Source organism: Poecilia formosa, unplaced genomic scaffold (assembly GCF_000485575.1).
Source record: "Poecilia formosa unplaced genomic scaffold, Poecilia_formosa-5.1.2 Scaffold262, whole genome shotgun sequence".
Classification (NCBI taxonomy): domain Eukaryota; kingdom Metazoa; phylum Chordata; class Actinopteri; order Cyprinodontiformes; family Poeciliidae; genus Poecilia; species Poecilia formosa.
Genome location: NW_006800201.1, coordinates 932,953 through 957,613, shown reverse-complemented (window position 1 = coordinate 957,613; position 24,661 = coordinate 932,953). Strand labels below are relative to the sequence as shown.

The 24,661-nt window shown below is 39.3% G+C and overlaps 1 protein-coding gene across 1 annotated transcript in view; it reads right to left on the bottom strand.

The window, feature by feature from the left end:
• Window positions 1-6,912: 6,912 nt before the first annotated feature.
• The window catches only part of LOC103150779 (cGMP-specific 3',5'-cyclic phosphodiesterase-like), a 49,403-nt gene continuing 31,654 nt past the window's right edge, over window positions 6,913-24,661 (bottom strand). The window contains exons 3-7 of the mRNA XM_016680911.1: window positions 20,179-20,352; window positions 13,351-13,440; window positions 8,778-8,849; window positions 7,166-7,255; window positions 6,913-7,093 (exon numbers count right to left, since the gene is read on the bottom strand). Coding sequence (XP_016536397.1) covers window positions 6,926-7,093; window positions 7,166-7,255; window positions 8,778-8,849; window positions 13,351-13,440; window positions 20,179-20,352 — 594 coding nt within the window. The 3' untranslated portion in view covers window positions 6,913-6,925. The remainder of the gene's footprint in view (window positions 7,094-7,165; window positions 7,256-8,777; window positions 8,850-13,350; window positions 13,441-20,178; window positions 20,353-24,661) is intronic.

The window sequence follows — 24,661 nt, the reverse complement described above, 5'->3', positions numbered from 1 at the left end:
GTTTCTTGTAAACCTGTTAGCTATTTGCAGCAAAACGTTTGATGGTTGTGTGATCACGCCCCAATATCTTAGTAATTTCAAGCGTGCTGCATCCCTCTGAAAGACCTTTTACAATTTTGGACTTTTCAGAGTCACTTAAATCTCTTTATTGGCCCATTTTGCCTGAGGAAAAGAAGCTGCCTAATAATTATACACATCTTGATATAGGATGTTGATCTTCTTAGCCCCACCCTCCCTCACTAAACTAATACACATCAGCTGATATGTTTAGATTCAACAAGCATTCAAGTTTATACAGCCTGGAATTGGAAAATATGCATACAAATTATGTTATCAAAACTAAATTATAATTGTGCACACAGTGTCACTTGAATAAAAAAACTATGGAATAAAGATGCTGGCAGGAATAAATTACACTGTTTGCTCTTGCAACAATCATTACCTGCATTACAGTGGAAAAGTGGATGTTTATATTTAGCAGTGACCTCGCCGCTGCCCGCCTGTCATCTATCATGTGCAATAATGAAACTCATCATGGAAGTGATCTGTTGGGCATCTGAGGGCACCGACTGTATTTCAATTCCCTCAGATGGACTAATCTCATTAAAAATTATCCTGCACAATCTGTCCCAGGGGTACAGTGTTTGTAGACAAAGGGGAGATTTTAGCAAGAGAAAAACAGCTCAGTTATGCTGCCTGACAAACACATTCCCTCCTGTTGAACTCTGTCACACTGTAATCACATTCTTTTATTGTGATTTTTTGTGATCCAACAACACAGTGTAGTCCATAATCAATATGTACATTGACAATGATGCATGCTTTTAAGAGGTGCACTAATTGCAGTTTTTCAACCAATTTAGATCTTTAAAAAGTCTGATTCCGATTTTGGTGGATACTGATTTTTTGTCTGAAACATTCATAAATATAGCAAAAAAGTCATTAAGTTGGCAATAGTGGGGGGATTATTGTTAACCGCAAACGTAACCTTGTGGCGGGTTTCGTCAGTCAGCCCTCTCCAACAGCATACAAGTGTCATTCATGGATTTTGGGGTAGATATCTGCTATGTGTGGGCATTTATTGTAATTTCAAGAGTGCTGAAATTACACTTTTCATTGTGAAAAACATATAAGAATTTCGATTTATTGTTGTCTTGATCTCCTTGTGCATGCACGGGTTTTCTCCAGGTACTCTGGCTTCCCCCCTCAGTCCAAAAACATGACTGTTAGGTTAACTGATCTCTCTAAATTCTCCTTAGGTGTGAGTGTGTGTGTGTGTGTGTGCATGGTTGTTTGTCCTGTCTGTCTCTCCTTTGCCCTGCGATGGACTGGTAACCTGTCCAGGGTGACCCCACCTCTCGCCCCTTGACCTCTGGAGATAGGCACCAGCACGCCTCATGACCCCACTAGGGATAAGTGTGTATGATAATGGATGGATGTTGTCTTGATAAATTCTAATTAATGATGTCCATTAAAAAAACAAAAATGGAGTATTATTGGAAATGTCATTTTTGCCACTGTTTGTTTGTACAGCATATTTCAGCAGCAAGGCAGTTCAAAGTGTTTTACATCATAAAAACACAAACGTAGAAAGTTAAAGAACACACAGCAATTTACACATTATATTTTGTCAAGTTCCACCATTACATGTGAGAATGTTGATTAATGTTTAATTGATTATGTTTCAAAAGCAACTTTTAGTCTAGATTAAAAGGTACTCAGTGTTTCAACTGTTTTGCAGTTTTCTGGAAGTTTGTTCCAGATTTGTGGTGCATAGAAGCTGAATGCTGCTTCTCCTTGTTTGGTTCTGGTTCTGGGGATTCAGATCAGACCAGAACCAGAAGATCTGAGAGGTCTGGAAGGTTGGTACAACATCAGCAGATCTTTAATGTATTGTGGTGATTTATAAATTAGTAACAGTATTTTAAAGTTTATTCTCTGAGCTACAAGGAGTCAGTGGAAGGACTTTAGACCTGGGTGATGTGATCTTCCTGGTTTTAGTGAGAACGCCAGCAGCAGCGTACTGTGGGGCAGACCTATAAAGACACTGCTGCAGTAATTAATATGTCTAAAGATAATTCAATCTGGAGAGACTCAGACAGAGAAAGAGAGCGATTAAAGAAAGTTTAATGACAAACATTAAAGTCCTTTGGTATTCAGGCCCCGGCTGGGGATGAAGAGCTGGAACTTCGATGAGATCAATAAACATTCCTGATGCTGCATAGGAATATAATGCCCCTGGGGCCTGTACTGGTGGCAGCAGTCGAAGAAGAATGTGGCCTGAGAGCCAGGAGCAGAAGGTGGAGATGGGGCGGAGGTGGGTTGATCGCAGCTGGTAAGCGGAGGAGGCTGTGGCCAGGAGGTCCTTTTCAACTGGAGCTCCAACGATGATTGGCCGAAGCGAGGCTTGATCCAATGCCGATAGGTCCAGGGTGAAGAGAGGGAGACGCTGATTGATGAGGCAGGTGAGGCTAAAGAGCCTTCCAGATTGAATTTGCGCAGAAGCATGGATGAGTTTCTCTAGATTTTTCTGAGAAAACAAGTCCTCTAATCCTGGAGATGTTCTTCAGGTGATAAAAGGCTGGCTTTGTAACTGTCTTTATATGGCTCAGAAGGTTCAGGTCAGAGTTCATCACTCCACCCAGACTTCAGACCTGTTCTCTAGTTTCCAGCTGTAATAACTGAAGTTGTGTGTTGACTCTATATCAGGGGTGCTCAAGTCCAGTCCTCCAGATCTATCATCCTGCATCCCTGCTTCAACACACCTGAATGAAATTAATGGTTTGTTACCAGGCCTGTTCAGAGCTGACTGACTGCTGGTGAGGGAATTCAGCCTTTTGATCCCGGTCTGTTGGAGGAAGGATGCATCTAAAGTTGCAGGACGGTAGCTCTTGAGGACTGGACTTGCTCTAGATCAGGGGTGGGCAATCCAGGTCCTTAAGGGCTGTTGTCCTGCAACTCTTAGATGTTTTCCTGGTCCAACACACTTCAATCAAATAGCTGAATCACCTTCTAAGTGCAGTCAAGTTCTTCAGTGTCCTGCTAATGACCTCATTATTTGAATCAGGTATGTTGAAGTGGAGACACATGTAAAAGTTACAGGAGACGGGCCCTCCAGGCCTGGAGTTGCCCACCACTGCTCTAGTTCATTCCTCTTAGGTCCAAAGACAATAACTTAAGTTTTGTTTCTGTTCATCTGTTACAGCTGGAATGCTTATAACATATTAGAACAGGGGTCATCAACATGGTCCCCACGGGCATCCGGTCGCCCGAGGGGACCTTGTCAGTCGCCCGCAGAGCAAGTTCTAAAGATAGCCATTGCCATTAGGGAGCACTGCCAAAAAAATTATTAAATTAAATGTTTTTACCTTGAAATAATAACATTTGTTTATTTTTAGATTTTTGTTTTTAAGTGAATTATAAAAATGTTTAAAATAATTTGCTGTATGTATACAACTCTTTTCTGGGGTTAAAGTTCAGAATTATGTGCAGACGCCTGCAGGACGTTGTCAAGAGGGCAGCAGCGCCTGCAGCTGTACGGCTGGACCCACAGCAAGTCAAAGCCTAAATGTTACTGGTCAGTTTACTTTTGTTTATTTGGCGGCTTGGCGCTTTTACTGTAAGCTAAAAATGAATGAGCAGAGTTTGATCCCACTTGTAGTTCTAACAGCGGTCTTTGGATCCCAGCTGAGCTTTTTACTGTGTGCGGTTCTGGCGGATCACCGGATGGCTGACATCTGTCTCAGACGGCGGGTTAAAGAATTTAATCTAGTTTCCAAAAGAGTATAAATTAAGCAAACAATGTTGCATCACCTTCTCCTCCTCTGGACGTCTGACACCACATGAACCTGGGAATCAACATCCCCGTCTTTCTGTGCATCACACTGGTAAGGCTTCACTTCCATGTCTTTATAGCATCGTTTGTGTAAAAAAAAAAAACCGTCAGCTGCTTTTGTGGTTTAGGTTTGTGCTGGTTTTGGTTGTGCTCTTGCAGGTCAGGTGCAGTGATAGTTTTGTGCTACTCTCCGATCTCTAATTTTTTTTTTTTTTTTGACGGGTAACCAGTCAGCTTTTCAGTTCGCGAAACCACAAAAAGGCTAATAAACTGGTGACCGTCAGAACGGTAGAAAAGCTCAGGCAGGATCTTAGAACAACGGGAGGAGCTCATTCAGTTTTAGCTCACAGAAAAAGCGCCAAGCCACCAAATTAAGAAAAGTAAACTGACCAATAAGATTTAGCCTTTGGCATGCCCTTTGACCCCCACAGACTCGCACTGATGTGCGCTACGTACAAAATGTTTTGACACAAAATATTTTTTTGTCTCCACAATTTTGTTAATAGTAAAGTGGGTTAGATAATAAAACATACAATAATTGTTCTTTTCTTTTTTATTTAAAGGAAAATCTCAAGGTACTCAGTGCGTCCAGCCGTACAGCTGCAGCTGCAATAATCCATACTATCAGTCACTTGTGGGCAATTTAGAATCACACAGAAAAGCTCCAGAAGGGAATCAAACTTAAAACTTTTAACTAAGAACTTTTATCACATAATAGCAATTAACCATATCCGCCATGGTAAATCATTACCAATAACTATAATGAGTAGTCCATAACATTAATATGATCAGACCACATGTAATCATATATACATATATGTATTATTGTTATAAAGGCTGAGCCAAGAAAATGTATGTCTTTATCAAACAAGCAGCCCTTCGTGTTATTCTGGACCCAAGGCCACTAGAGCCAACAAAACCTTAAAAAAAAAAAAAAAAAAAAGATTGGTGACCCCTGTATTACAACATATTTATCTGTTATTCAGTGATTGGATGGATTCTGAGTCACCTAGTGACATCGTAATGTAGAGTTGTGTGTTATAGTTATCTTACTTCCTGTTATAACCTGAGCTAAGAGCATATAGATATTGAATAAGATGTGTCCTAGGATTGAGTCTTGGGGTACCCCATATGACTTCTGTCCGTTTTGATGAGAATCCTCTATTGAAACAAAGAAAGCCCTGTTTTTTATGTAAGATTCAAACCAATTGAGTATTGGACTGGGGAGTCCTACCCAGCTCTCCAATTGCTTCAGTAATGATTGGAAAGGTGTAATAGTGTCAAATGCTGTGCTGAGGTCCAACAGAATCAGCACAGTGGCTTTTCCACAGTCTTTATTTATATGGATGTCATTGAACACTTTGACCGTCTCAGTACTGTGGTAACTACAGAAACCAGACTGAAAGACATCAAAGCGGTTGGTCATTGTTGTTGAAACACTGTTTTTTCAATAATTTTGCTGATGAATGGAATGTTGGAGTTTGGCCAGTTAATCTGCAGTAGTGATTTGTCCAAATTGTTTTTTTTTATCAGTGGTCTGATAACTGATGTTTTTAAAGCCTGAAGGAAAACACCTGATGAAACGAATGAGTTCACTATTTGAATCAGATCAGAGGCAACGACAGGCAGGACTTTAAGGAAAGTTGTGGGTAGGATAGCAGGACAGCAGGAAGAGGAGCTTAGTTGATTTAGAATTTCTTCTAAACGTTTACAGTTAAATAGTTGAAAATTAGTCATTTTTTGTATTTGTTGTTTGGGCATAGCATTGATTTTTTTTTGGCGTGGATGTTCAGATTAACCTTTTTATTTTCTCTGTAAAGAAGTTGGCAAATTCATCGCAGGCCTTGTTAGAGTGGAGTTCAGGTGGTACAATCAGAGGAGGGCTTGTGCGTCTGTCAACTGTGGTAAATAAAGCTCAAGCATTAATGTTTGTGCAATGTGCAAGGAAGAGTAGAAAGAGTAGAATTGATTAAATGTTTCTGCTGTGTTGTCCATGTAAGAACATTTTGTAATAGCCATTTTGCTTAGTGAGTCAATGGAGAGTGTACATTCAAAAACAACAGAATTGATCAGACAGGGCGAAATCAGTTACTGAGACATTGAAAATATTTGCACCCTTAATGATAATCAATTCTATTTTCCAATATTAGTACGCTGGAAAATATGACTAAATGTGGTTATTGTTGTGCAGTTTGGTGATATGAACTTTCTTTAAGTAATGGAAAATGGAAATGGTTTTAAAGATCAATGTTTGTGGTGCTATAAATGCTTTGCCATGCAGTCACAGCCATAAAGTTACCTAAAAAAGAATAAATAGTTTACCATATTTTTTATTATTATTAGATTTTTTTTTGTGGTACTAACCGCAAAACACTGCAATAAAATTTTAAGGCCACATTGCCCACCAATAGATTCTACCAACTTTAAACCTCTACAGGCTGACATTTCTTCTCATTCTTCAATAACTCACTCAAACTCCATCAGATTGGATAAATAGGGTCTGTGAAAATACATTTGAAGGTTTTGATTAGGCCATTCTAACACATTAATCTACTTTGATCTAAACCACTCCAGTGCACCACTAACAGTATGTTTACGGTGGTTGTCGTGGTGGATGGTGAGAGTCTAATGCAGTCTCAGGTCTCCTGCAGTCTCCGACACATTTTCTTTTACTGGATTTAGTTCCATAAACTTTGACGAACTTACCTGTTCCTGCTGAAGAAAAGCATACCCACAGCAAGATCCTGCCACCAATATAAGTGTCGCTATGAATATAGTGTGTCAGATTGTATGGAGCTCAGAAAGTTTAAGTTTGGTCCAATTTGACCAGAACCCAACCCCAACTGCTTTAAACTTTAAACTGGTCCTTTTGGGGCAGTGGGTTATTTAATATTCTCTAATAGCCTCTGAGGCCTTCATAGAACAGCTGGGTTTAACAACACCCAGCTATTATTTGTGAAAAACAATTAAAAATTGAAATGAAGCATCATTTACTTTTCTTGTCACCATTATGTTATAATAGAATGTAGAAATGTTCACAAGGTATAAATGCTTTGCAAGGCATCATACAAGTGATTGATCAGTGTGTGTCTATGTGTCTACGTGTGTATGTGCACTAACCATTGAGTCGTCATCAGCAATGAAAACAGTGCAGGCCTGAGCCTGCATGAAGGACAGGATGGTTCCAGCAATCTTCCGCAGCACAACCTCCAAACACTGCTGCTCCTCAAAGATCAGTCTGGCCAGATCCAACAGCACCTGCACATTCAGCACATCACACACTAAGCTACACCTGCATGTATGCGGTTCTGCGCAGACATCCACCCTTACCTGATTGCGTCTGTTTTCCAACTGCGAGGTCTCGTACAGCTGTGCATTGTGCAGAACTATGCCTGAAAAGGCTAGATAGGCAGAAAAATCCTGTTGGGAAGCAAAATAGTAAGCAAGGACCATGTAATAGGAGGTAAGTAATAAATCATTTTTATCTATATAGCAAGTGCTTCATGGTAAAATATAAATAGATATACATTTCATATGGAGGGTGCCACTCTGGTGTCATACTGGGGCTTTTAGCATGTCATGTGGGCTCCTGGCTGGTGGTCAATGCCTCAATCCCTTCTGGGCTGCAGGGATTGAGTTGGACCCATACGAGGCTCCAGCTACCTTGACCTCCCTGGTGCTGTCCAATCAGATGGGATGGTACAATACTGTGCACCTGGATGCCAGGGTGACCTGCTGCATGGAGGCCTGGGGCAGCAAGGTTGGTTGTTGGGGTTTGGTACCAGGGATTGCCTACTTACCACCAGGAGCCTGCCTTAACTACTCCTTAAAAGCCTCACAGCACTATTTTTTCAGTTCAGTTCAGCTCTGACTTTGTTGTCTTCATCTTCCTATCAGTTTCATTCTACAGTCCTCAACCCAAAGCTGTCCAGCTACACTCTTAACTACCACTAACTTGCAGTCATTAATTTCCTTCAGATTATGTCTAAATAAGATGTAGTCCACCTGTGTGCTCCTACCTTCTCCTTTTATAAGTCACCCTACGTCCCTGCCTCTTCTGGGAGAAAGAGGGTTTACAACAGCCATTTTAATCATTTTCATAAAGTCCACCACCGCCTGTCCATCTTCAGACAGATCTGGCAGAATCAAACATATTCCAGGGTTCTGTAGACAAGGCTAAACAGAACAGTCTGCTAAGAGACCCAAATGCCGCTTTATTCATGGATGAACTAGCCTGGCATGTATACGTACATAATTCTGCTCAATTCTCATCTCCCTTCAGTGCTCTGTCTGGGATTTCTCCCAGTGAGCTTGATTTTTCCAGTAGAATTTCAACCAGACCAATTAGCAAACAGAAGGAGGACTTGTTTGAAGCTGTGCTGTTTTAAAATTGCGGTGTGCATATATAAGGCTGTAGTGTTTCAATGACAGTGGAGGAAATGAACAGAGGCATTCAATCAGTGTTGGCCTAACTTCTAAATATTGAACAATTAAAGTTTTTATGTATTGCAGATTTCTGCTCAGGTCCCTCTTGAAAATGAGATCTGGATCTCAATGGGATTTTTACATGGTGAAACAAATGAATTAATAAGTTGAAGCAAGAGGAATGTTTAAGGTATTTTATTTGATGTTGTTTGGCTTAGGACCTCTCTCTTCATAGTGAAGGATGGTTGTTTACAGCGCAAGCAAATTTCCGGTATGGTTCACAGCTTCAAACTAGCACCTTACATATGCCTAGGCCAAATGTTAGTGATTGGATCAAATCAATCATGCCTCCAGCAATTACTTCTCAATAGCCAAGGATCTACACCCTCTGGTTGAAGCAAAGTGTAGAATAAAGGGCTGGTTTTTGCCAGACTACGGATGAGGACTATCAAAAGCAACAGTAAAGCAGGGAAGAAAACCACTGGCTGATAGATGTTACACAGTCAAACTGACCAACCTTTTCATCCTGTTCAGTGAAGGCACTGTTCTCTCCACATTTCTTGTTAATAGCCTGAACCACTCCAACAACCTGCAATGCATAGGAATAATAATAAAGCAAAGACAGCAATTCACTTAGAGCAGCTTTATATCATCAGAAACCGTTTCAGAACAGCATGTCATGATGCGAGTTTGAGGATGGACCAAAATGCAGACAGGAGCTGGGAGCATAAATTATGTAGAAAGTTTTAATGAAAAATGAAAAAATAAAAAAAAACACAGGGAGACAGAGCAGACCAAAAATCATAAATCCAAGGAAAACACCAGCAAGAGACAGAGGAAAAAACGAGAAAACAACAGGGCATAATGGGAGGAACCAGCATGGAGTGTGAGAAGAGAAGGGTTTAAAGACTTTGAGGCTGAATGCTGAACAAAAGACCTGGAGCCTCATGTATAAAAGAGTGCACGGCTTTCACACTAAAAATTGGTGTATGGAAAAATTTAGAAAAGTGCAGTGCATAAAAAAAATTCAGATGTATAAAAATGTGCACGCACGTGGCCACACACCTTTCCTATACACAATCCTAATGTGCGGGAAATGGAGCTCAGCTGCTGGTCCACCCTGCAGCCACCAATAAATACATCTGTAAATTAGAATAAATACCCGGACGTCTGCCACCACGTGAAGCAATAACCATGGAAACGCTGCCTTGTTTGTAGTAGTTTAAGTAGCTGTAATGATAATAATTGTATTTTTTATTTAATATCTGCCAGCAGGGTACATAAGCTCACCGCACAAAAGTAATACATTTTAAAGACAAAATTCCAATTAGAATTAAAAACAAATAAAGAGATCCAAATGGAGGAGCTTGTTTGAACAGCAAGGAGTTCAGCTGGGATTTAAAGAAAGACAGTGTGCAGAGCTCGACCGAAGCACTGCCTGACCTGGCAGCAGCCCCAGCTGCACCAGTAACGAACAGCTCCTTCTTTAAGTTCTGCACAGAGCTCAAGGATGATCACTCAGGGGACAATCTAAATGCTAATAAACCATCATAAATATTTCCCAGCATATCAATGTGGTCTCTGATCAATTGCTCCCTCCGAATCCTTCTATTAGCCATGTTCTCCATTAGAGTCACACATTTACGTGGCACACCTTTGTGGAGCCGTTAACAGTGCGATTGTCTACACACCTTGATCACCTTAAGAATAATCAAAACTGACCTGTTTGGAGTTAATCTGCTAATTTGACCTCGTTTTCTTTTTCAGTGAGAATGAAATTACCCCACATACAACATGCATTTCATGCACTTGGACGGACAGACCGATGCGCAGTTATATCTTTACAAAAACTTCGGAAATTTACTACCAGTATTTACATTTGAGTGAGATTTTACTCTAATTTTTATTTTATTTATTTTGTGTGTGTTATGTTGTTGTCAGAGGATAAATATGGTTCAATTTCATCTTTTAAGTTTAAACGATAAAAGATTAAAATGATGAAAAAACATCAGGTTCTTGGTCTGGATGGAGTCAGGTTTCAGTGTATTTAGACCAATACACAGTTGCATCTTTATGTGAGTTTTGACTCTCTGTAGTTTATTACAGAGAGTAATAAACTACTCTCTGTAGTTTATTATTATCCACACTAAAAGTTTGTGTGGCTGGCGCACATTTTCGTGCCAGGTAAAGGTTAAGGTTTGCATATATTTTCACAAACCTTTAACCCACATTCATTGTTATACTTGCCGACTTGTGCATAAAATATGGTGCTGCAGATATTTTGTGCATATATGCACACTTTATATATGATGATTCCCCGACTGATGAGCTAACGGTTTGCAGGTGTCAGGAGAAACAGCAGAAGCCAGGCAGAGAGGAGAGGGAGAGAAAATGGCATGGGGGGGCGAGGGAGAATACACAAGGGAGAAAGAAATTAATCTAACACTAAGGAGTAACTAGACAAAAAATTGGTAGAAATACTAAGAAGTACTGAACTAAAATAAAACAGAAACAAGACTGATCTAATCAACGAAAGAGACTAAGGAAGACAGAATAATCAAACTGGAATTAAATAATCAAAACACTAAAAAAAAACAAGATCTTGACACAGCAGGATTATGTTAAATGTGTCACACTGACTGTAAAAACATACTGCCTTATGAGCTGGTTTGGTGGTGCTCAGTCATTTTTCTTTTGTAGAATGGAAAGTGAAAACACCATAAACATTTTTTACAAATGCAGGTTTAAATGTTTACATGGAAAAACCAACATGTCTCAGGGGGGGCTGTTGTCATTCTTGGCTCATCAGACCAAATGGAAGCTGTTCCTACCTTCCTTATTCCAAGTGTGGCACAGGTTTTCATACAGTACTGATGGTTATAAAGTTCATATTGATTTGTGTGTTCTAATGACTTTAAAAAAAAAATCTGGTGTCGAACAACAGGGAGAAAAATAAGTATTTGATTTGCTAATAGCTCCAAGGACATAATCTAGAAGCTTAGTGAGAATGAAAATATTAGGGTGAAGATAATCATGAGAAGGTTGAGGGATCAACCCACAGTTATATAAAATGGGATTGTTATAATGATCTGAAGGCTATTGGACCACAGTCACTCAGACTACTCTGTAAGGGACTGAAGTGTAGCAGAAATATGCTACACTGCAGAAGAATCACCACCTGTACCTTTTTGATTTCCTTGCAAACACCTAAATGGTAAAGGTTTCAGAGAAAACGCTGTGGTCAGAGGAGACAAAAATAGAGCTCTTTTACATCAACACATTCTGCTGTGTTTTTTAGGAGACATGCTGAGTAGGACTTGAAGAACACCATCTTCAATGTCAACTATGATGGGAAACACTGATTTGGGACATTTTTTTCTATTAAAGGTGCTGGAAGAGGCATTCATTGAGAGATCAGTGACTACTGTGAAATCTTTAAGAAGAGGAAAGATAGGTGGTTAATGAATCTTCCAACATAATAACTTCAGCCATACTGCTTTTACTTGAGAACAAAGGTGGGATGTAAAGTTCTTTGAAGGGAGATCACAACATATTGTGGATCCATTCCATTCATAAAGCTGTTTTATAGACTGGGTCATTTACGTTTTATTTATTTTAAGCAGCAGAGTTTACCCCACACTGGGGTAACTAATTATTCTCACACCATGAAAACTGAGTAAAAATACCACAGTTTCATGATTACAGAGTGTTAACATGGGTATATGTATATACAGACTGCTAGGAAGCAGTCTGTATATGGGCAGACTGCTTCCTAGAGGGAATCCCACTCTAGCCTTTTAGCATACTGTGCTTTTTAAAAAGCATTATAAGAAATGCTCCTAAGTTTCCAAGGAGCAGAGTTCAGAAAAAAGGGTAGAATGGAGAAAGTCTTAAAATTACAAAGAATAGAGGGGTCCAGTATTGGAAGACATCAAGGACTTAGATGTGTAGGAATGGGCACATGCTAATAGCAGAGCTAATTTTTAATTTAGTTTCAAATTAGAAAACATTGAGCAGGTGATTTTGGTGCTTTGTAGTCTGTTACTAGTTTGTTCCTCTACTTTTCTAGAGGAAAATTAGCTTCCTCTAACTTCGTTTTTCCAGATAAATTGTAATTGCGTTAATTTACTGCTGTGGACATTAAGGCTTAGTGTGCCATATGCCGCGACTCCATTGTTGAGGCAGCTTATTAGAGCTGTGGCCGCAAGGTTGTCGGCACCTGTCGCAGCAGCAACCCTCAAATCCGCTGGAAGACACCTTCAGTGAGGGATGGTGTCAGGCTAAAGAAGGAGTCCTGTCGGGCCTATTTGGCCTCAGGGACCCCAGGAACAGCAGATGGGTCCAGGCAGTCAAAACAGAGGTGGATGAGATTTGCATAGAGTTCCTTAAGGCTATAGTTATTGAAGGGTTGTGTTGACTGACATGACTCAATATTGGAAGGACATTGGGAACAGTTCCCCTGGACTGGAAGACCTGGGTGGTGGTCCTCCTCTTCAAAAAGCGTGACTGCAGAGTGTGTTCCAACTACGGAGGGGTCACTCTCTTAAGACTCCCTAGTAAGGTTTAAATCAGGGGTTCTGGAGAGGAGGGTCCATTTGATAGATAGTCGAACCTCGGATTCAGGAAGAGCAGTGTGGTTTTTGTCTTGGTTGTGAAACACTGGACCAGCTCTACACCCTCCCAACCACCCACGCACCTTCCAGGACCCAGCATGGTCTGCATGTTCTTTGAGGACTTGGAGAAGGCATTTGACCATGTCCCTCTGGGACCCAAACTGTTATACTAAGAAGAAAATTAACTAATTAACAGGTTCAAATCTCAAGAACTTACACAACCCATCTTTCACATAACATGAAAACTGCTGAAAACACCAGTATAACAGTCCAGTGGGAAGGCAGTATTATATCTGCATGGACTACAATCATACAGATCCACAAAGATTCCCTGTGCTCTAATCATTGGTAATTATAAAGAAAGAGAAGGACTACCTCCACATTATTCACCTTAAAATCCACAGCTATTGTGGCACAGCATCTGATTTCATCAGTCACAGAAAGGATTGAACAGAGTGTAAAGATATGGCACCTCACCTCTTCTCTGTGATTCTTGATGGGTAGACAAAGGATACTTTGGGTTTTGTAGCCTGTGATCAGGTCAACTTCTGCATTGAATCTTGGGTCCTAGGGAGGCAGACATTCCACAAGTCATCTTGTTAGTATGAAGTGAGGTTACTTTGGTCCCAAACATAATGTTCTTTCACAACATGGTATGGTGCAAAATATGACCAATTCTGATAGCTATTAAGTTAAGTACACGGGGCTTGTAAAGTGTTCATGTCCCTTGAACTACATTTGGGCATTTATTGCATTGTTTATCATTTATTGTGATAAATTTCTTTCTTATTTGTTGTTGTCACAATAAATTCCATATTATGATCTTTAGGACATATTGTCAGACCCATACTGCCCATACTGTCAGGATTTTTATTGTTACAATTTTCTCAACTGTTAGTTCAGTCAGAGTCAATAAATAGAAAAATATGATTAATGCACTTATTGTGCACAGCTTAGTGATATAAATCACACTTTTTTATGTGACTGGTATCCTAAAGAATCATATGGGAATGTTTATCAAGAGCAGTATTTCTGTTTCTGGGGACATTATTGCCATGTCAGCAAGACAGTTACCTAAAAATAAATAGTGACTAGTTCTTATTGCAACTTTTAGAATAATCACAATAGTATCACAAAATATTGAGATAAAACTTTAACTCTATATCAGTCACCCCTACTCTGAACTCTTTTATGTGGATTACATGTGACAGACTAACTGCAAGTAGTGTATATTGATGAAGTGAAAGAAAAAAAAACGATGCATAGTTTGCAATTAGTTTTTTAGTAAATGAAGGTCTGAAAAGTCTGGAATGTATTTTCCCTCAACATTGCTGGAGCAATGCATGTTTCCACCACATTTGGCTGCATTGCCAGCTAAAAATATTTTGGGAAATATTGGTGAAGTTCATGTATTTTAAAGATCAATGTTTGGCAAGAAAACTGCAATAGGTGCACCCCTACTGTCATTAAATTTCAATATAACCCATCCATGTTAATGGCTCTAATGTGATAAAATATTCAGATGGTATGAATACTTTTGTGTAGGAGTGTTCCTGGGTTAAAAATGGAACTGGTTCCATCTCCAACTCAAAGCACAGCTGCAGAGACCTCCTTTTGGCACCCCTGACTTAAACAAACTGTTCAAAAGTTGCAGAACGGAGGTTACACTTCAGCACAGCAGCAAATGAATGGACTGTTTGTTTAATTTTTGACTTCTTATGTGCTGTGTGCAAACTTTAAATGTCAACAGACAGTAAGCAGACCTTATGCAAGAGCAGCAAATGGCTGAACAATGCATCAGCATCAGATCCAGACTTCACCTAGCTTCAAAAACCACTTCAGCAACTTGCACTCACTAATACAGCTTCACTCCACCATAGAGTTTCAACCAAGCAGGTGAAAATGCAGTCCTACACAAACTCAAGTCAGGATGCAAGCTCTCTTCTTTTTGATGGAGAAAAAAACTGTAAGGAAGCCGACTCAAGTGCCAAAAGCACATCCACACAACTTTCAGCCAGTGACTGTTAAGAAGAAAATAGGTCTGTGTACTTATTTGTTGGTTGATTGTAAGAAATGGCATGCATCACACTTATCAAAACATTACACTCCTACTTGTAACTGATACATCCTCAACTACAAGCAGTGCTGTAGTCAAGACCACCTAACCCAAGACCAAGACCAGAGTGCATCGAGACAGAGACAAGACCAAGACTTTTAGGGTCCAAAACAACCAAGTCGAGACCAAGACCAACGGAAGTCGAGACCGAGTCAAGACCAAGACCAAGACCAGTGTCCTGCACTGCATGACAATTAAATGTGAAATATGATTAAAAATTGCTTCTAAAGTTGATCTGATAGATCCACATTCTCATATAAAAACACCTAGATATTAATGCTAAAGTGCTAAAATAAATAATTATCAATTTAAATTCTTTTTTGTTCTGTTTTGCTTCAATCTCTGTGCCACAATCTGCGGAGGTCTCATGTCGCCCCAAACAAGATAAAGCCCTGGGTAGTTGCTCATATGGCCAATGTCAGGAACCACCACTGTCTGAATCATTAAACATAACAATCATGACCATGCACCAATGGAAAACAACGCTCAACTATGAACACTGACCAAGGAGAAACAAGCAAGAAGTAACCAAGCAAAAGAAGCACACCACTGTCACTCTGTCTCCCGCTGCGTGAAACCAGGTAGCGCACCGATGGCAGGTGATGAAAATAATCAAAGTGCAATGAGCATGCGCTCTGTGTGATCTTACATTCTTGTATTTTATTTATTCAATTATTAAATAAAATTGATAAAATAAAATAATAATGGATACTGCAGTGTGCACTGAGCATTACAAAAACAAAGAACAGAACGGTTCTCAGTGAGACTCCAGTCCTAACGTATTAACATTAATAATAAAGAGCTGGTCAGAAGAATCGGCTTGTTCTTTTTGGAACAAGCCGATTCTGGTCACACCGTTGAAGAACATTTGTGACACATGAGTCAACACCTCCACACAATAAGCTTTTATCATAGCTAATGCAAGCAACTATGGAGGACCAAAACAGACATAATAAGAAATAAAAGCATAAATATATATTTTAATAAGAAATAAAAGCATACATATATATTTTGCTTTTCCTGTTCCTTACACATGAGTTTCCGTCAAGTAATGTATATATTTTCTTTTTCATTTCCCCTAAACATGCGTTTTTGTCAAGAAAAGTAGATATTTTGTTTTGTCTTTTTTTTCCCCTTCTCTCTTTTCTGCTTGCTCTTTTTTTGCTGCATTGTTATGTTAATGAGGAGAGCTGCCTTGTATGTCCAGCTCCTCTACTATTGGTCAATAGAGCTTTGGAACCAACGTCACTGCGTCAGATGTTGTGGGGTGTTTACATCTCGCGCACTCGCTCGGTGCCATCTTTACAGGCCACAGACCAAAACAAACTTTATCCCGGTGGTTTTATTGTGTTACTGACTGCAGAGAAGTTAGTTTCGAGTTGGATATTGGATATTCTAATATCCACTGAGCAAGCGGCGTTTAACTCAAGGTTGATCCGATTTATGAACGCTAATTTTGGCCAGCGGTTCTCTAGCTCAGTGTTTTTCAACCACTGTGCAGTGAACGTCAGGTGTGCCGTGGAAATTATACAATTTCACGTACGGTACCATATTTTCGGACTATAAGCCGCTACTTTTTTCCTAAGCTTTGAACCATGCGGCTTGTAGCCTGGTGCAGCTTTTCTGTGAATTTTTCTTCAACCACCAGGGGGCTCTTTAGCAGGAAGTGAATCATTAGAAGTCAGAATTGTAAATCAAAGAAGAACAAGCTAATTTCCATTTAGAACAAGCACATGCTAGCAGCAGGCACGACAGAGAAATGTTTTCAAACTCAGATGATGCAGCTTGTAAGTTGAGGGCTGTCAATCTGGCACTGCAGGAGGGAAATAGAGCCGCTGCACGTAAACTCGGCGTGAACGAAACCATTGGAGACAGAGGGCTGCGTCCTTAATATATCCAGCAGATTTATTATGACTCAGCCCTCTGCTGCCCTCTGCTGGGTCCTTATGGAAAACCGAGAGCAGCAGAGATACCAGCGGCTTATAGTATGGTGCGCTCTAAAGTCTGGTAATTGGTCTTAAAAGATTTTTTGAAAACAAATGAATTATTTGCAAATAATGCCATCTTCGAGTGTCTCTGCTGTAGTAGCGACTACAGCAGAGACAGAGTGGCATAATCATGTAATTTTCTTACCACTAGATGGCAGTAGGTACAGAGCATTTTACATTAAAACAAGAGAATTAGTGATGCATGAATGTTGCAGGTAGCGGTGAGAGCATCGTATCTAGCAAGACTGACGACAGTGATGGAAAAGACAGTGAAGCTCAGCAGTAGTTGGAAAGAACATGGGTCCATTTCCCTCAACATGTCTGTGTGAAGTGAGCTTCTCAAGCCTGGCTACTATAAAAACTAAAACCAGAGAGACTGAGAGCTGCTGAGGAAGAGCTTTGTCTTTCTTCAATTTCTGCCAGGAAATCAGATGTGCATGCAAACATGCACAGGTTTCACACTAGATGGGTAAAATATACAGATATTGACATTTTGTACATGCAACTCTTCACATTGTAACAGTGAATATGAAGTGAAATCTTTCCCAAATATTATTGCTTCTTTCAGAATAAGAATTATTTTCTGTATTCTGGCTTAAATAATGCTTGTGGATTAGTTTGTAAAACACTTTGAAGTTTTCTACAACTTCTTTAAATTTAAAACCACAGTGTTGTGGTCCTGTTCAGGTGTATTTTTGAAGTGGACATGTTACGTGCAATTTGAAATAAGAAATGTAAAATATGATAAAAAATAAATTTTTGTGTTTGATTCCTATTTAAGGCACTTTGATAAGAAAGACTATATGTGTAATATTGGTGGCTACAGAGTATCTTAATTTATATTTTTGGTTGGTGGTGTGACTTGTGATTTTTTTCAATTAAAACAATGTACCTTGGGTCAAAAAAGGTTGAAAAACACTGCTCTAGCTCCCTCCTCTAGCGCTCAGAGGTTCACTTAGGGACTGTCAACAAATCTCCGAACCAAACACTCCTGTCAAACAAATGTTAATAAATGACTTGCCTTGTGACCAACTGATACAGAAAAGTGGTAATTCATGCTTTTACATGAGACACACTACCCTCTATTAAAATGTCAAGTCATATTCAATATTTTAAATAACTTTAATGTTAAATAATATGCTTTGCCCCAATGCCACCACAGCACCCTATGCAAATGTTTTCTAAAGATAAGATGCTACGCTGTTATATTGGTTGTTTTGAAAATAATCTGTTCCTCTTGTGCTGATAGTAAAAGTTAATTATTAATGTGTTAAGAGAAGAAAAAAATATATACAGCATATCTGTTTATGGCCATGTCTGACTGCAAATACTGATATTACAATATTTTGGTTACAGAAGTTTTCTGTTGAATTTTGATATTGATATTGATATTGCGTATGCTATCTGCTAAGGTAACATACATTTATCTTAATACTTACAGGTTGTTCCGAGAGGTTTACTCAATGTTTCTTATTTACATTGAAACTTGTATTCTTCTGTTATACAAGTAAGTCATTTTACAAAACGGGAAAATGTTGTGTTCACAATGTTGCCACCAGGTAGCATGAGTAAAGAGTTGTGCAGAGATCTATGTAGAAAAGAAGATGAATAAAGAAGAAGAGACAAGCATCATGGCTGGTGTACTTTAATACAGTTACGTTTAGTACTAGTGAGTTGATTATTCTGCTGTTACCTCACAATACAAAAGACAGTTTTAGCCTGTCTTACAATTCCACCATGTATTTAGAAATTATTATTTTATGGATAAAAAGAAAAAAATAAAATGCTCTTGGGGGCCCCTGGTGGCCGCAGTTGGTACCACATGCTTCATGTAACATGAGCTGCAAAGTGCAGTGCGCATCCAAAGCTCTGGTCAGACAAAGCAAAATAATGTCTCAAAAAAGAACTTATCCTTTAAAGACAAAAAAAAAAAATACAACAAATATCTGGGCGTCGTGTGCTAATCCACTTCTTTTGCTTCTGCTGCTCCTCTTAGAATCTCTGTCTGGCTGTATGGTTAGAAGTTTTTCAAAGGAGACGTTGGAGTAGGGGATATGAGCCTCCTTCTCTTGCTGCTGTTTAGTCTTGCGCTCTCTTAACAGCTGTGGTCATACTTGAGCTTTTGAAATGTTGATCAGCTGTTACAAACATGCTCTGTTTGAGCTCAGCAGTTTATTAGATGCCTTAAACATAATTTAAGCGATTTTAAATTTCACCAGCTCTTCAAATTGAAGAATTCTAGATTTTAAGGATAACGGGTTTGTGTGCTCATAATAACCAACATTATGGATGATTCTAATGGCTCATTTCTGTAGGATACTTAGTGGATGTAAAGAGCTTTTGGAATTAATCCCCACACTTCTGGACAATATGTTAAATATGGCAAAATCAGAGAGTTGTATAGAATATGAAGTGATTTATTATTCAGAATATGTCTGGTTTTAGTCAGGATTGTAAATGTTTTAAACACAAATAAGACAAATACCTTAATAATAGTTCCTGTCACTTGCATTCTAAATTCAGACAGTTACTTTTTTTTGCTCAGTAAGCAAATCCAATGTAAAAAAAATCTAGGAGTTATATTTGAGTCGTCATTGGGTTTTGACTCCTATCAGACCTAATTTCATCCTGTGGGGTGGGTGGTCAGGCAATACAAGAATGGATGGACAGATGGACAGATATATAGACAATGGATGGATGTTGAATGGAGGAATGGATGGTCAGGCAATAGATGGATGGATGGATGGATGGATGGATGGATGGATGGATGGATGGACATGTATTTTGCAAATTGCTCTTTTTTCATTAGTGTCATTTGACAGAGACAAAGAGAAAGACATAGACAGACAGAATAAAAAATTATGACACCAAAAGGATGGATGGATGGAGTGATGGATGGATAGCACCATTGTAAATAGTTTTTTTTCAATTGGTAGCTGGAGAAATATGACCATGTAGATCACTTTACTAAAATAGTCATTACAGCAGCAAATAAGTGTGTGTGCATAGTAAGGATAAAGCCTTCAAATGAGCCCTTTGACCCAATTTCGCTTTCTTTGGTTTAGTCTCCTGTGAGCTGTGGTCAAGACCTTTACTCTGTCAGCAAGAACAACTAATTGACCCCAACTATTAGAGCACAGACAGAAACTCAAAAACCATGCTTAAAATAACCACACATTACAAAAAAAGCACAGACTTCACCTCATATGCATTCTTGATATTGAGCAGCTGTCCTGTGGAAGCTACGTGTCCCACTATCCCCTTGTTCCACTCTAGTCGAATGCAGCTGGTGGATGATTCTTCCAATGTGGATCCTTCAGCAACATCAAACAGCCGGCTGACCAAAAACTTCCTGTTGGAGCTGTCTTCACCCACCTGGAAAAACAAGCACACACTCATTCAGCCTGATTTCCAAAAGCAGTTCGTGGAGAGAGGGATGCTTCTGAAATGGGGGTCGGAGCCGTTTTATCACAATATTCTGAGACAGACCAAAAGCTTAATCCTTGGGATTTTTTCTCTGACAGGCAGTCTCTTCTAGAATGAAACTATGATCTGGGGGGTCGTGAGATCTTGGCCATTAAGATGGCTCTGGAGGAGTGGTGCCATTGGTTGGAGGGCACCCTCCATCCTGTGGTGGTTCGGGCAGATTATAAAAACTGATTTTATTTACAATCTGCCAAGAGACTTAATTCACATCAATTCCATAGATACTTGTTCTTCTCACATTTGAACTTGCCCATTTCATACCGTCCAGGATCTAAAAATGTAAAACCAGGGTTTTACATCTTGTCAGTACTCCATCGATGACACAGAAAAGATTCCAGTGCCAATCATTCCCACATGTACTATGGGTACCCTCTCATGGTACATTGAAAATATTGTGAGCCAAACCATTCGAGATTAACCTAATCCCGGAACCAGACTTACGAACTGCACCGATGTCCTAACCTCAGTCCGAGCACGTCTCATTCACTGTTTTCACACCTCAAAGTTCTGCCCCCATCCCAATATAAGTCACAGTATTGCTCTCATCTTCCACAGGTATTCCATCTCCACAGGTAGATGGATGGAGAGAGGTATCCCATCTCTCCACAAGGCATACCTGTCAAGTCCCCCTTTTTGGCTGGGAAACTACTGTTTTTTCCCCCCCTTTCCTGCTGTGCTCCCATATTAGTATTTTCCCGTAAATATCCCAAATTATGGCGCAGGGCAGAACCACCTTTTTGCCAGCCAAAAAAGGACTCCTGCACCCCAGTACACATCTGTTCAAAAGATCTGGCTCTCATCTCATGACATTCCACTAAAATCCATGTCCAGAAAACTGTCTCCCAAATTCATAGGTCCATCCAAAATGGACTGCATCATCAGCCCCACATCTGTTCATTTCCGCCTTATTCTTACCCTCCAGATTCATCCCACCTTTCATGTCTCACAGATTAAACCTGTCCTTACCAGCACTTTGACATCTGAGAGTTAATCATGCACTGGTAAACCCTCCGAGTTACCCCAGTGTCTCACCTATTGTTGGTTCTTATTGAATATTACTTTCCTTTAATATTTCTTTGTGTAGGTTCTCACTGATCTCCAAGCCTGGATTCTGTTAGTGTTGTTCTGGTTTCTCATTCCGCTCAAGTTCTGTTGATTCTGGTCTATCCTCCACAGCTGGCTCCATCCAATCCATCTGCTGCTGAGTTATGTGTACACTCTCAAACATCTCCACAACATAGTTTCCTTCAACCTTACTGAAAAAAATTCACCCAAAGACTGTTCTCCTCTCCTCCATCCACTCTGTTGATTCACTTCCCGGATTCCTTTCATCACCTTCCCGAGAAGACTTGCACCATTCATCTACACAATAAGACAGTTCCATTCAGAATTATCTATAAGAGATAAATCCGAGATGCAATGGGAAAGCCTCTGTTTTCCAAAGCTCTAGGTCAGTGTTTCTCAACCTTTTTTGGGCCAGCGCCCCCCTATCCATTATCCAGGTCCTTCACCGGCCCCCATCAAAGAAGATGTAAGCTACTTGCACTGAATATTATTTTATGATTCATATTATTATCATTATTGTTGCTGTCTTGATTTGTATTGTTTTTTCAGTGTTTATCATCAAAAATCCTTAAAAGAAAAACATTACTGAATTATTAGTTTCCAAAGTACAAAAAAGCCATGGGAATAAAAATCATTTTTAAAGGTGTCTAAGAAAAATGCAAAATGACATTCAACTTGAAATTGGTAGGTCTATAAGAGTGAAAAAGAATCTTGTTCTGTGCCATTTTCTGATGTTAGTTGCTAAATTTAGCACAAAATGGACAGATAAGTCACATATATACCAATTTAAACTTTAAACTATTTGCAAAAATGACAGTGCTCTGCAACATTAAAACATGAATAAAACTAACTATATCAATCATAACTCTTCTCTTCAGTGTTTCTGTGAGTTTCTGGTGGTGCAGCTCTGTGCTGCCTTCAGGAGAATGGGACATCAGAGTATAATCTATAACATTTCACCCACATCACATTAATGTGTAAACCAGAGCTTTCAGTGAAAAAACAAAAGTTCCAGATCCTTTTAATGGTATACAAATATGGGACAGAACCATGGATGATATTTTTCAGTAGTCTATTGATTTATAGATTAATAGTTTTATTGTACAAAAATGACAAAGAACAAATCTGGTTTTTAATCAAATCCTAATGAGTCAAATTGAAAGTGTCATGGAGTCACTTCGCAGTCACAGTCGCATCATGACGTTAAAGCTGACATGAAAAATAATATTGAATAAATATACAAAATAAAATTGAATTAAAAACATAAATAAGTGATTATTTTCTTACTGTTGCAATCTGTAAAATATTAGTACTAGATGTGTTCCCAAACACATGGCACAATTTTATCTAAGCTTTGATCCGAAAATAGTGTCTGTTTGTTCTTGCCAGAGTTCCATGTATTAATTATTGCTTGAAAGTTCTTGTCATGTTTATTCCTCCATACTTACTTTAGTTTCTTAGTTTATTCTTGCATTTTGATCTTCATTCATTTCCATTTAGTTTCCTTTGATTAGTACTATCCTTTCTTAGTTTACCGTTTGTCCTCTTTAGTTTATCTCTTGTTGTTAATTTGCTTCCCTTTTTTTATTGACGCTCACCATCTTCACTTATCATGTCATTCACCTGCTGTGCTGCACCGCCTCGCCTCATCATCATGCGTTTCACCTGACCTGCCAGTATGAGCTCTTTTCACTGTTCAGCGTGAATCAGAGTCAGATTCTCTGTTTTTATGCCCCGATTCACATCTAGTTCGTTGCTCCATTCGATGTCCCGATTCTCTTGCTTGTTTCTGAGTTTTGCGCAAAGTGTGCGTCTTTTTTTTTTTTTTTACCCTGTGACGGAGGAGCCGCCACGAGCCGTGTCAACATGCGAGCACGCCCGCACACACATACACACAAACGTACACAATCGCTAACTTACTTCTGTTGCAGCTTAAATTGATGCGGTTCATCGTGGGTGCACACGCGGTGTTCCTGCTTCAGTTAGCATATCCATCCTAACCTGTTTTCAGTTCCAAACATTTTCCCGGTTTTGTTTTCAAGCAGGGTTATTTCCGGATTGTGGCGCACCGGGAGGGAGTCATGTGATGACATAGTGACGTCATCGGAGCATACTGAGTGTTTTCTATTAAATTGATTATTGTATTTTTGATTACAAGTTTATTTAGATATTTTTCTTTTTTCCCTTGGTATTATTTATTACTTTGTTTACTTTCAGAGTTCATTTGAGTTAGAAGTAATTGTTTAATTGTTTTTGTTTGCTTGTTTGGTCTTTCTGTGGGTGGAGCCTGTGGCTTTAAAACCAGGGCTCTGCGCCACAGGGAGTCAGTCTGTGGCTAGTACGGGTTGCACCAATTAGTCGACTCGTTGATTCTTTTCTCTGCAATGACTTTTTTCTGGGCAAGTCGACTAGTCGCAATCACATGACTAAACAGATTTTTCCAAGGAAATGAAAGAAGGTGGACTAGGTGAGTTCGTCAGAAGGTAATTTTTTCCCTGGAAAGCAACAAAAGGCCAACAGGGTTTTTCGACCTTATACAAATGGAAGAACACTCATGGAAGCAATGACCACGTGTGTTTAATCAATGTATTGGAATTGTTGTATTAGTTACAGTTACTCATGAAAACAATGTTTACCCCCACTATTCACTTTATTTCACTTTTAAGTGACTTTTATATATATTTCTAAGGTTTATATACAGAGTTGTACTCACAGGTAGATATGTAAACTTAGTATAGCAATTAACAAAAACAACTGCTAAGGTTAATTAGGATTCCACTTGAAAGCGGAATAGGGGGGATTATGTAAGAGCGGAAATAGTATATAAAGAGTGTTTTTGTGAAAAAAGACCTTGGCTTCGCACTAGGTCAACCTGACCACCTCCTTTCCTTCCATTTGCGTGCGAAGCGCAAATGGAACCAAAAAAAGGACTTGGAAAGGATAATTTGTCCTATTCAGCAATTCTGAAATTGAGCAGATGTTGAGTTCGTGAGGTCCAAAATATTTTAAAGGTCGCCCAATACACACTCAGTATAAAACGTGCCAGAATCTTTCTGGTAAACAACAGTAGCACGCCATTGGTTGAAACTTTCCAACACACACTGATGAAGATGAGAAGGTATAAAAAAGGTTG